Source organism: Agelaius tricolor, unplaced genomic scaffold (genome assembly GCF_023055355.1).
Source record: "Agelaius tricolor isolate 1412-34295 unplaced genomic scaffold, bAgeTri1.0.p SCAF_11, whole genome shotgun sequence".
Classification (NCBI taxonomy): Eukaryota; Metazoa; Chordata; class Aves; order Passeriformes; family Icteridae; genus Agelaius; species Agelaius tricolor.
In genome coordinates, this window is record NW_027269271.1 from 31,155,027 (window position 1) to 31,168,654 (window position 13,628).

The 13,628-nt window shown below is 37.8% G+C and overlaps 1 protein-coding gene and 1 non-coding gene across 2 annotated transcripts; both read left to right on the plus strand.

Annotated features, from left to right (window-relative positions):
- Positions 1-298: 298 nt before the first annotated feature.
- On the plus strand, positions 299-13,266 carry RABGGTB (Rab geranylgeranyltransferase subunit beta). Its single transcript, XM_071437011.1, has 9 exons — positions 299-529; positions 1,014-1,121; positions 2,101-2,298; positions 4,555-4,660; positions 6,072-6,124; positions 6,252-6,362; positions 9,378-9,503; positions 10,231-10,380; positions 12,274-13,266. The coding sequence occupies exons 1-9, from the start codon at positions 527-529 to the stop codon at positions 12,412-12,414; spliced, it is 996 nt and encodes a 331-aa protein (XP_071293112.1). The 5' UTR covers positions 299-526; the 3' UTR covers positions 12,415-13,266.
- LOC139594637 (small nucleolar RNA SNORD45) lies at positions 1,281-1,363 on the plus strand. Its single transcript, XR_011680712.1, has one exon. It is a non-coding gene; the product is annotated as a small nucleolar RNA SNORD45 (small nucleolar RNA).
- Positions 13,267-13,628: the final 362 nt, after the last annotated feature.

A 13,628-nucleotide genomic window follows, 5' to 3' on the forward strand; every position in this document is an offset into this window, starting at 1 on the left:
TGACTGTCCTATGCAACATTATACATACTACAGCTTCTTTGATGTTCCTGTCTCGTATAGTTCAGGGGGAATCAAGAGTTGGTAATCAGAAACAGAATCACCTAAGGCAGTTTTAATTAGGAAGCAAGAAAGACGGTTTTGAGCAAAAGGACAGTTATCTTTACCCATTTTACCTGCGACTAAATTCTTGGATTTGCTTTTTCATAGAGCTGAGGAAGGAAACCGAAGTTATTTCTAAACGCTGTCTTATTTGATGTGATGCAAGAAAGTGCACAGCTGGAGTTAGTGTACTTTAAACTACCTGTTTCAGAGTAGACTTTATCTGCGGCAAGCCAGAAGACCACAGCCGCCGCCGGGCGCCCGAAGGGCACAGCGCAGCCCCGCGGCCCCGAAATGCGCAGTGCCGCTCGCTTCTGCGCAGCCACCGGCGGGCGGGGCCCGAGCGAGGCCGGGCGGGCGCAGCGAGGCCCCGCCGGCCACCGCCTTCCGCTTTGCCTCTTCCCCTTTTCCTGTGCGTACGGAGAACATGGTGGGTAGAGGGGTCGGTGTTGCGGTTCGTCTCGCCTGCGGGAACGCTTTGTTTTCTAGCGCGTGGCTGTATCGGCCCTGGAGAGACGCGAGTCGCACTGGGTCCGCTCGGGGGGACGGGAGTGGCGCTCGCCTTTCCAGCAACCCCGGGAGCACGCGGGCTGGGCCCGGGCCGTGGGTGCGCGGGGCGGCACGGCTGGGCTCGGGGAAGGGCTCCTGCGTCCGGCACTTCAGGTTATTCTTGGCGAGTTGGTGTTATTTCTTAGCTTTATTGCAAGGTTCGGTTCGTAGCCTTTCCTGGGGAAGGGTTTAGCCAGGCTGAACAGTGATGGCGTGAGATGCGCAACCTGACCTCAAAATAGGCTCAAAATAGCTAGAGAGATGTTTTTTCCCAGAGTCACAATCACCGGTGTTGGTTATTTTATACCAAGTTGCTAAAACGTTTTGACCTGACATTTCAACTGACTTACTGGTGCTTTTTACAGGGGACACCGCAAAAGGATGTTATAATAAAACCCGATGCCCCAAGCACATTACTTTCAGAAAAACATGCGGACTATATAGCTTCATATGGAACAAAGAAAGATGATTATGTAGGTATCAGTTTGTTACAATACAACTGTGGTTTTGTTAACAGTAATAACCTTTATTTATTGGCTCAGAGCTAAGGGTTAGATGCATGTTAAAAAGCTAATTGTTTTTTGCCCTGCAATCCAAAGTATAAAGTAAAGGTGCCCTTGCTAATGTCTCTAGGTCTGTGATGAGTTTTGGCATGTATTATCTGACTATAAATTTGAAGATTATCATTTTAGCTCTATAATTACTCTGAGACCTGAGAAACAAGCTACTAGCTTCTTCATTCGCTAGAATGCACAAGTAGAGTTGTATTTGCATGTTACTCTTTTGATGGGACAACTTGCATCAATTTTACAGTCATAAGTGGTTGGATGTAGTCCACAACAATATGATTCCACTTCCAGCAAGTGAAAATTGTCAATAACTGCGTACGTGAAGAAAAGTTGTGGTTACCTTTACTGTTCACAAGAGCATGCCAAGCACTGTTGCTTTCAATTGTAGTGCATGTGAAAAAGTTTATGTAGTGCAGGTGATGTAATCAGTGTAAGAGAATTCAATATGAAATTTCACTCCCTAGTGTGACTTTAAATTGTGAGAGTTTTGGCACTTGGAAATAGACTTGCTATTTTTTGAGACTAGTTGGGCTGGCAATTTGAGGGCTTCTTTGAATGTCAGTAAGTGATCTGAAGTGAACTGGTGTGCAACTGTTTGTGGCTAATTTGACATTGAGCTTGATGGTTTGAACTAGAAAAATACAGGGAGGGAGGGAGTGTAGTACGTGTTGGTATCTACATGTGCATTTTCCCATATGTATGTGTATATACACATGTGCATGATCTACAGAATATCTTGTGAGTGGCTGATGTGTAGTTGCCAAATGGTTGGAAAACAGTTGACTAACTAGAAGCTATTTGTGAAAGTTAACTAACGTATTTTCATTACCCTACATTGATGGTGTGCTTATCTGATCAAGAACTAAAATAATGCACTGTTTAGGAATACTGTATGTCGGAGTATTTGAGGATGAGTGGTGTGTACTGGGGACTGACAGCAATGGATCTCATGGGGCAGCTGCACCGAATGAACAAAGAAGAAATTCTGTCATTCATCAAATCGTGTCAACATGAGGGTGGTGGAATAAGTGCCAGCATAGGTCATGATCCTCATCTTCTGTATACCCTCAGTGCTGTCCAGGTAAATGTAGGAGGGTAATTTTACAAAAAAGTGTTTGTGATTAAGATTTTGATTATTGCAGATTTATGAACCAGTTACTGTTGGAGGTCCATGACAAAAATTATTTCGGTATCTTAATAAAAAAAGAATCTAGTGGACAAAACTGTAGGATTTAGATGTATTACTTTCTAAAAATTGACATATTTGGGAATGTTTTAATGGTCAATTAATGGTTACTGCATTGTTGCCAGTTTAGTAAGTTATCTTGGAATACTCCTTAGCTACAGGTTTTGCTGGAGCATTTTATAGATAATTTTTGATTTTATAAATTCTTCTTAGTGTACGTTGAGATGACAGATAAGTATGACCAGATCAAGAGCAAAATTTTTTATTTTTATATGAGTTTTTTGGGGGTGTGTAATTTAAAAATTGTACTAGTCTGTTGAACATTTAATTTGTTTGGTGCATATGCTCCCCCTGATAAGAAGTAACTCTCAATCTTATTTTTTAACTGCAGCTATCTCCATTATAGACTTGTTTTCTCACTATTGCTCATGCCTTTATTTTGTTTTATTTTTTGTTTTTGTTTGCTCTGCTGATGCAAACCATTTTGTGAAAAAGTACTGAAAAGGCTCAAACACTTCTGAACAATTAGCTTGATTGCTTGCAGGGTGTGTCTCTCATTCAGTCTTATGGATGAAGTATTTTAATGGCATTACAAAAAAAACCAAAATGGCATTCTTTTCTAGGCAGAAGCTATGCTGGATTTAAGATATTGGGTTTGAACCCCTTAGGTAGGACAGGATGCTCTAAGGTTGATCATTATTACCACTTTAGCACTAGAATTACTCTGAATACACTGTGAGAACCAGGACACTAAAGTTTTTCCAGGCTGTGATGTCCGAACTTTTCCAAACTGTCCAATCCAGCTCCTTTCACAAATTCCAATTCAGTATAAGGGGGTGTACAATTTGAGGTTGTTACCTTACCTATTATATATGTTAGTTCTTAAATATGTACTTGATGTTACTAGGAGATATTTTCATGTTAACTAAATTGAGCTGTAGCTATCCAAACTGAAAAAGTGTTCACAAATGCTGATGTAAAGTTTTTGTGGTAAACCTAACCAGCTTATCTTAATGAGTATGCATGGTCTTAGTGAACAAACACCGTTTGTTTAGTGCTGTCTACGTATCCAGGATGTTTAAAGGGTGACATCATATGTTCTTGTGATCTCACTTAATAGTAATTTGTTCAGGTTTGCATTTAGGGAGCATGTTGTGATTACACATTTTCTGTTGGAGTTGTAGGTTCTTTTTTTTGGAATTTTCCGTAAGACATATTTTATTTGACTTCAATTTTATCTAACAATTGAAAGATTGAAGCTAACTAGATTTTAAAGTCATAGTGTCTAGTGTTTTTCAGATTGGTACTATAATATTGCTTCGTTTCAGCTGGGTTTTTTTTCCATTTTGTGCTGTATAATAAATTCTTATTTACTGTCTTTACTGATTTGCAAGGTATGAGTAAAAACATGAAGTCAGATAGGGCTCAGGAACAGTACTGTTGTTTTCACATGATATTGTGTCATACAGATTTGTTGGTTTAAATCAGCGGTGGAAATTGGAAATTGGTTTGGAAAATTGTATTTCCTACTATAATCTTCATTTTTCTTCCAGAATATATTCACTATACAGTTGGTGTATAATCATACTGTTCATACTTAAATTATTGCATTTTGGTTCTATTTGTTAAATTTAAAATTTTAATTTAAATAAAATTCTAATAATTTGAAACAAGTTATTGTTGATAAGTTTGGACTGTAAGTGGAGTTAGTAACTTAACATACACATATCCAAGTAGTCGCAGTGCAAAACTACAAATTGGTGCATCTAAGATGTCATTGTACCATCCATAATCAAATATCTGTTCTACGTATTGCTAACATAAAATAAATAAACCTGGTTGTGCTTTTGAAAGGAGACCTCAACACTGGAAAGTAACAAACCATGATAGAGTTCAGTTTGAATTGTTTGTATCTCCCTTTGAGAATGTTTTAAAGGTTTTAGGCAAAGATAATCTGCAGTGCAGAGATTAACTACTAAAGTGGGAAAAACGTTTAATAAACCTTACCAAATAGTATTCAGAGTTAATTAAATCTGAGTTAATTTATAAATGTCTTTTATAAATCCATGATTTTTTTTTTGTTAAGATAAAAATTTTTAAAGTTGTTGCTCCTCTTTGATTATTACTGTGTCCTTTTTTTTTCCCTCCCAGATTCTTATTTTATATGATAGTCTCCATGTAGTTGATGTAAATAAAATTGTTGAATATATACAGAGCTTGCAGAAAGAAGATGGATCATTTGCTGGAGACGAATGGGGTAATTTTAGATCTTTTAAATGTAGTGTCTAGGTTGACTTGTGTAAGTCTGTAAACTTAAGTTTCCTTGGATGGTCTTTTTGCATATGTATTATATGGGAACACTTTTATTTTCTGAGTCATGCAAAAGAAGAGTTTGTGAAGGACAGAATTATGTTTCATTCCTTTTATAAATATTCTCAACTACAGTTCCATTCTTGTATTAAGAATAAAGTGTCTTGACGAAGAAAACTTTTGGGCATTTTTAGCATAACAGTACTTTGAAATACTAGATACGCTCTTTCATAAAGGAATTTTATACTTGCTATTTGATGGTAGTTAGTAATGACATATCCATGTCAAATATGAAAGGATTTTTCACTTTGTGGGAGTGAGAAAAACTGGGTTTGTACTCATTAACTTCTCTTAATACTGATTTTGTTTCTGCTTATAAATTCTTTATGAACAAATACAAGATTTTTAAGCTGTGGCATAAATATTTAGTCACTCTCAAGGTATTTATCACCATGGACGACCTAAATTTTAAGAAAATCTATTGCGTATCATTCTTGTTCAGGTAAAATTCAGCAACTGAGATCTTAGCAGTATATGTATGCTACTGTAAAGGTAGACGATATGCTGTGCGCTAAATTGGTTCATAGTTTGCTGCGCCCTTTTTTGTTGAAGTATTCCGAGAGGCGCAGCTGAGGGAGTGTGATCCCTGATGTAGGATGGAGCAGCAGATAGTTGGTTTTTGTATTTCAGCTTGTGAATTTCTTAAGAACAGAAGTCTTGCAAAAGTTTGACCAAGAAACAGAATGTTTGCAGCTCAGTTAAATTTTAAATTGTGACTTCAAGTATTAATTACCTAGAGTTTGTGCTAAAAGAGTTATATTGGACTTGACAAGCAATCATTCTGTTATAGGTGTAGGAGCTTAGGTTTTTCTTCCAGGTACAAATATGCAAACGAAGCCTTGTAACTTTAATTAGATTTCCCCTAAAACAAGAAATGGCTTCTACTTCTAGCTGGATTTAAGGCAAAGCAAGAGCTGTCCGATTATTTTTGCTTTATTTCCATTGCTCTGCAACTGTCTGTGGAGCACTGCAGAAAAACTCTAAAATTAAACAGCTGTTTGTAAATTACCGCTAGCTGAATTGATTTGGATATATAGCTGTCCAGCTCTAAAAGAGTTGTTGACTTTTATGCACAGTAAAACATACAGATCACTTAAATGGTAATGTATATTTTCTAAATTACTGGGGAAATAATTGGTAAGGTGGAAAATTAAATTGTATGGGGGGATTTTTTTTAGCTGATTTTTGTTTTTTGATGTAGAACCTAGGATTTTAGCATTTTGTTTTGTATTTTCAGTAGTGGTTTAAATGTATGTTGAAAAAATAATTGATTTCATTCCTTATCCCCCACATTATAGGAGAAATAGATACAAGGTTCTCTTTCTGTGCTGCAGCAACTCTTGCACTTCTGGTAAGTCCTAAACCACCACTTGCATAAGTAGAGAATCAATTGGTACTGCCCTTTGGTACTGCTGAAGATTCTGCAGAAGATCAGCTTGATAGGAGATCAAGTGCATTAGTTATTTTCTGACTTGCAGGGAAAGCTGGATGCTATTGATGTGGGAAAAGCAGTTGAATTTGTTTTGTCCTGTATGAACTTCGATGGAGGATTTGGTTGTAGACCAGGTTCCGAATCACATGCAGGACAGGTGAGTTTCTCTTTATATGGAAATACTTTAAATTAGCAAGCATCACATACTGCCTATAAATGTTTCTTTACAACATGTATCAGTGATGACAATGGATGTACCTCTTGTTTCCCAAATGCCTGATTCTAGTGTCTTAGTTAAAATAATGAACAGATAAGTAACCTAATCTGGGAAGGTGAGTCAAGACTTGAGAGTTTAGGTAGGAAAAAAGACAGTAATAGAACAGCTTTTAGGACTGTATTTGAGTCTTCACATAGTGATTTTGAAATTGCTAGCATGAGGGTTTTTAGAGAATTTGAAATGGCTATCAATGGAGACTGTGAACAAGATTTATCACTTGTTTCTGGCAGAAGTCATAATGAGACATAAACATTAATTGTATAGTCTGTCTGAAATTTATCAGCCAATGAACCCAAATAAAAACCAGACATGAATCCTGTCAAGAATGACTTAATTTTTTGAGGAAAGTCAGTTTTTAGATTACATACCTAACTTAGTAATGGGCATATTTCTCAGCTAGAATCACTAGTGTTACACACTGTTACTGGTGACAGTGAATTCTGAAAATAGCTCAATAAAACGTACTTGAGAAGAAAATGCAGTAGTATAATTAGAAAAAATTAAGGGATCTCACGAGGAAGACAATCTAAATAACTTCTTTCAACAGGAAATTTACATAATGGAAATAATTTTAAATTTAAATTTACCTTTCCTAATTTTTTTTCATGGAAAAGTTTAGTGCACTTAACCTGAATATGTGAAAAAAATCAACTTTTAATTCTGTTGTAGTTACCTGTTAATTTTGCATAATTAGGGTGAGTAATGCCATAGCTAGGATTCACCTCATCACATGAAAATATTAAAGGCATTTTGTTGACAAGTGTTGGGTTTCCTGCCCCTTCTTTGTTTAAAATCAGGGAAAAAAGTTAAATCTGTTACATGTAATTGCCATATAGTTCTAATGTACAGTAGCATTGCCCATACAGTCTAAATGGCTGGACCATGTTCTAGTGTTCGAGGAAGTCAGTTCCATAGCTGAAGCCATTCTGCTTGCAGCTGGCATTTTCTGTGAGGATTAGATCTATTGTGCTTATTCACATACTCCTTAAAAAGCTCTCTCTTTCATCTCCATGAAAGTTCAGTATTTTTCTGGGAATGTTGCCAAACCTGATCTCCTTTTATGAGCGGGTGACCTGCCTAGGAGATGAGAGAAAGGCATCCCACAGAATGCTCCTGGAGGGGCTGCAGCCTATGGTTTGGACAAGGTGCAGTCTTGGCTGCATGGCCGGACCCAGAGAGTATTGGGGAATGATGTTAAATCCAGTTAGTGAAGGGTCACAAATGGGATTCTCCAGGGCTGTTTTGGGACCAGTCCTTTTTGATATCCTCATCATGTGGTCTGGACAAAGGAATCAAGGGCATCCTCAGTAAGTCACAGGAAGGACCAGTTTGTGTGGGAGTTTTGATTCATGGGCAGAAGGCTCTGCAAAGCCTAGATCCATGGGCAAAGGCCAACCATGTGATATCCAACAAGGCCAAGTGCCGGGTCCTGCACTTGTGTCACAACAACCCTGTGGAATGCTCCAGGTTTGGGCAAGAGTGGCTGGAAGGCTGCCCAGCAGGAAAGGACTCAGGGGTGCTGGTCGACAGGAGCTGTATATCAGCCCAGGTGTGCGCAGGTGGGCAAGAAGGCCATTGGCACCTGTACCAGCCACAGTGTGGTCACTGCACCAAGGCAGTTGGTGTCCCTTGTGCTGGCACTGCTGGGGCGCCTCCAATCCTGCAGGCAGTTTTGAGCCCATCACTTCCAAAAGGACATTATGGTGCTGGAGCATGTCTAGAGAAGGGTAATAGAGCTGGAGAAGGGTCTGGAACATAAGGCCTGTGAGCAGCAGCTGAGGGTACTGGAATGTTTAGTCAGGAGAAACTACCTGAAAGGAGGTTGTGGCAAGGTGGGGGTCGGCCTCTTCTCACAGTCATTTAGTTACACGACAAGGGAGAATGACCTCAAGTTGCACTGCAGGAGATTCAGGTTGCATATTAGGAAGAATTTCTTCACTGAAGGAGTGGTTAAGCATTGGAGCAGACTCCCTAAGAAAGTGGTGGAGTCTCCATCTCTGGAAGCGTTCAAAAAATGAGTAGATGTGGCACTTCCTGATTCAGTGTAGTGTTATTTGGTGGTATTCAGTTAAAGGTTGGACTTGATGATTTTAGAGGCCTTTTCCAGCCTTAATGATTCTATGATTCTTGGCTTTTTGTGCTTCGCTGCTTTCTTAGTGACTGCATAAAATGTGACCAGAGTATGCTGTTGCATCGTAAATGTATCTCCGCGGAAAAAATTATTTATTTTAAAATTATTATTAAAAGGGGATTAAATCAAAATTAATACAATTAATTTTATCAATTAATTCTATTAACTAATTAATTTAGGGGATTAATAAAATTAAAAGGGGATTAATCAATGCAGATACATTACATGGCACTTTGAAAGTTAGCGTGACCGAACACATAGGGAATCGCCAAGACAGTTAATGATCTGAGTTAGCCTGTTTCTGTTAGGGAGTTCATTTGGTCTTTTGTTTACTGTTTGCAAGCATTAGGGTAAAAGGCAGGTACAGGAACAAACCATAGACTGGATGCAAAATTTTTATAAAGGCCATATCCAGCCTGCAGAAGTTGGTTTGACTACTCTGGCTTGAGAGTCTGTGTTTTTAAAATAAAATTATATGGCTCTCTCAGGATCTCCTAGGATTATGTTCCAAACCTTGCATTACTGTCTTATATTAGTGAAGTATTACAAATTGTGCTACTGGTACCTTTTTACAAAAGGAACTATAACAATAACATGGTTTTCTAAAGGAAAAGTCTTGGAAACTAAAAGTTGAAATGTGTGTGAGCTTATGTTGCATTGTTTATATGACTGTATTGTTGCTTTGTTTGCTATCTTCCTGCATTTAGTCTGCTAAACTATATTTAGTTATTAAATACACAAAAAATTTATGTCTGTAATTTTAGATCTATTGTTGCACAGGATTTCTGGCTATAACAGACCAGTTGCATCAAGTAAATGTTGACTTGCTGGGTTGGTGGCTTTGTGAACGTCAGTTACCTTCTGGAGGTCTCAACGGACGACCAGAGAAGGTATTTCGTGGCTGCTTTTCTTTGTTCAAACCTCAACAGAGATTGCTTTTTCTGAAGCTGAACTACTGCAAAATGTTATGACTTCTATAAAACATTTAGTAAACTTTTCAAAGAAGTCAGGCCTTCATCCTGATTCTGTCTTTTGTTACTAACACCTGTTATGTAGGCCTTAGCTATGCTTCATTTGAGTCCTCAGTACAGCAAAGTACACATGCTGAAGGATGTCTTGCATCTTTATAGGATTTGTAGAAAAATTGCTGTTCTACTGGATGTAAATCCTGAGTGTCATAGTGTTTCACATCACACTAGAGATTTGTGTAACCTAGAATAATCTCTGGCAAATAGATAATCATCCAACAGATTCCCCTGCTTCCCCCCTTGCCCCCAAAATACAAATAGTTGATATGAACTTCTCTGTATTTCCTCTTCAAAGAAGTGCTGTGGTTTTTCAGCCTCTCTCACAGAAGGTGAAGTCTTTAAAAATCACATTCTTGTGGTCTTGTTTCTTGAAGAAGTTTGAAAAAGATAGTTTCCTTTCCTGAAAACAGAAGTCCGCTGAAAAGAGACTCTGTCAAGAAATTCTTTTACTCCAAAGACACTCTTAAGTGTTATGTCTCCGCAAGAGTATTATGATAGCACACCTGATAATGTGCAGAATTACCAGTAAAATTTGCAACATTATGTTTAAAACCCAGGCAAATATTTAATCTGTTTCTCTGCTTGCCAGTTACCTGATGTATGTTATTCATGGTGGGTGCTAGCTTCTTTGAAGATGATTGGTAGGATACAGTGGATTGACAGAGAGAAACTGCGCTGCTTTATTTTGGCGTGCCAGGATGAGGAGTCTGGAGGATTTGCTGACAGACCAGGAGATATGGTAAGTGATATTTTTTCTAAATAAAATACACATGAAAATTTCAACTGGAAATATCAACTTTTGTTTGAGTGTAACTCAACTCATGGTCTAGGTCGGTTTTGCAGAGGCTGCAGTTTACTCTGAAGGAAGAATAGTGTAGAATTGCCATTGAAGGCGTACTTGGGGAGCGCATTCTGTATAACGCACATGCATCCCCCAGTGAAGTCAGTTGCCATTCCTCACAAAATCTGGTTTGGTCCCCCATAACACACTCAACACAAACCATTTCTCACAAGACCATTTGGAAGATGTGTGTAAAAACGCTCTGTTTGGTGGTGGGTTTGCCCCGGTGCATGTGTGGGTTCTTTGGGTTTATTATTTTGTTTTGTGAAATGGTCTGCAAGCTAAAGTTTGGTGTAGGTTAAATAGTCTTCAACTCTCTTGGTGGTTTTGTGTGATCTAATTAAATCAAGAATCCCTATACACTAACTTTCATTCTTTGCTAGCCCAGCCACTGAATAAATCATGTAGCTGACATTTGTCTAGCTGAGGGAGGAAGAAGCTTTTGTGATAACATCGTCAAGAGGCTGGTGCTATAGATTTTTTGCTTGTTGAGAAAGCAGTTAAAATTTAGCCAGTCTGTTCTCTTTGGTTTTAAGTGGAAGTAACTGATATTGTCCCAGTGAAATGGCAAATAAAGTTTTTATCTTTCAAGAGTGCTGGACAGATAAAATAAAAAGTATTGTGAGACTTCATTCCTTTTGAACACTTGGCTTATTTGTTAATGGTCTGGAAAGGCATTGGCTGTTTTTATTGCAGCTGCCCATATCTGCTCCCTTCTCCACAAATGCATTAAAAAATAAAGTAACTTTTTATTTTTTTGCAAGCAACTACTTTATTCCCAGTTGGGGGAGAAATCTGTTAACTCCGATCTGTCATTTGGAAAGTGTTTTTTTTGTTCTTAAAATAGGAAGAGTTTTGTATTTCTAAGGAGCTTACAGGAAGACCTTTTCTATTTTCAGAATTCTTGAAGAAAAGCCCAGAACTTGAAGTTTAAATACTTTTCTATCTTTGAGTAATGAAATATTTGTATCTTCTTGGAAGAGCCTTTACTCTATAACTAAGGAGAGCACCTTTGGGACAGCTTTTCTATGTTACATTAGCAGTCATTTAATATTATTTTTACCTGTCTTTGATTGCTGAAGTGTAGAAATTTCTACTCCTGTAGAAATGTTGGCCTCCCAGGTTTTTGCTTTATTCTTGCAGAAACTCAGTCCTAACAGACCGTGTTGTTTTGGGGTATTTTGTGTTTGGGTTGTTTTTTCCTTTGTTTGTTTTGTAGGGGGGAGAAGGGGTGGTGGTCATGTGGTTTAGGAGTAGAGGTTTGGGGGGGGGGGGGGGGGGTTGTTCTCATTTATAGTTCTGGGAGGTTTTCTAGCAGAATAGGTTGCTTCCCTCTCAAGGTTTTACACCTCAGCTCTGTATTTGGAGACCAGTAAAGAGCATTATGATGTTTCTGAAGAACAAATGGGGAATTTATGGAAGTGGTACCTGTAGATGATCCAGTTTACTTTTAAAATGCTAATTATCTTTGCTTCTACCACCCTGTGATATTGCATGCCTAATAGACAAATGTGAGTGCTTTCTGTCTAACTTGGAGTAGAAAATCATCTTAGCAGCAGATAATTGACAAGCATGCCTGTGTAAATCATAGTATTGTAAATGCCTGCTATGGAAATTTCTTGCCTGTCAACACATGTTAGCACAAATGAAAATTTATTCAGTTGTATTGTCTTCCCCAGAGAAGCCATGGAGATTTTCTGTTCTCTTGCTGGCAAATGAAAATTTCATTCCATACAAGTGAAAAAACAGTTGACTTTTGGAAACAGACACAAGCTTTCTTTTTTCTTCCAGGTGGATCCATTTCACACCTTATTTGGTATTGCTGGACTATCTTTATTGGGAGAAGAACAAATTAAGGCTGTCAATCCTGTCTTTTGTATGCCAGAAGACGTCCTTCGAAGAATAAACGTACAGCCTGAGCTTGTAAGCTAAGCCTTGTAAAAGACAAAAGCTTTGTACGACCAATTGCTTTTTGGTTTTACTGATTTATAATCTCATCTGTGAAACTGTCATCATATTCTTCTTTCAGATGTGTTTACATTATGGAAGTAAAGCAATAGCTTTGCTGTGGACTTTATCACTTTATAAATTGTTTCAGAACAGGCTGGTTCTCTTAATCTGAGTGTAACATGTTATTTTGTTGTATTCTAAGATGTGTAGAAACATTTCAAAACTGTATCTAAATTTATGGGCCTTGGCTCTTTTTTTTTTAATATAATTTTCAAATCAGAGCTTGACAGTGTGAATGCTTAACTTTTCTATTCCTGTAATATCAACCATGCTAGTACTGGTGTTCATACAGGCCTCTTTTGATGGTGGATCATGCAAAGCACTTTAAAAAAACAAAAAAAAAAGCCCAAAACAAACAAACCAATAAAATCCTACCTGAGGCCTGCACTTAATACCACACTTACATATTTAATTATTCACATTTGCCATCACTTTTCTATACTGAGAAACAGCTGCTTCTTCTCCCAGTAATTGATACTAGTAGTACCATAATTATGGTTCTTTTAAATATACAAATGTCTTCATTTATTGATCAGTCCCTTAGACAAAATTCCACTGATACTTGCGATACAGCACACCTTGAGTACGTAGAGTGAAACTTGCTAACATTAAACATTCTAGAGAAGGTCCCTGTTGGATGGTGACTTGTAATTGAACATAGAGTTGATGCTAAATCTCTTGCTGGGTTGAAATCCTGATTTTGTAGCTCTTAAGACATTAATTGTCAACACTTGATTTTGGTGTAGTTGAAAATAAAATAAGCTGTGGAAAACACTTGTTGTCTGAAGGGTGAAATCCTCTTTGTCTTCATAGAAGTGTTAAAATTGCCTCTTAATTGACATTCCACACATCCTAGCTGAATGACATTCCACTTGTAATATACAGTAAAAGGTAATTGGGAAGGGCAGGAAGTCTTTTGATAATCTCTATACTTATGTTTAAATAAGGCCTAAAGTTGTTTCACCAGTACTTCACTCTGCAGAGATAGCCACCCAAGATTTGGCCTGCACAGTTTTCATACTAGCAGAACTGTATATTGAGTTGTAGTCATTTAAAATAAAAACCCAAACTCACTGAATAGAAAATATTGCCTTGGGCTACAATATTGGGAATTAATTTGTGAGCAGACGTGAGCT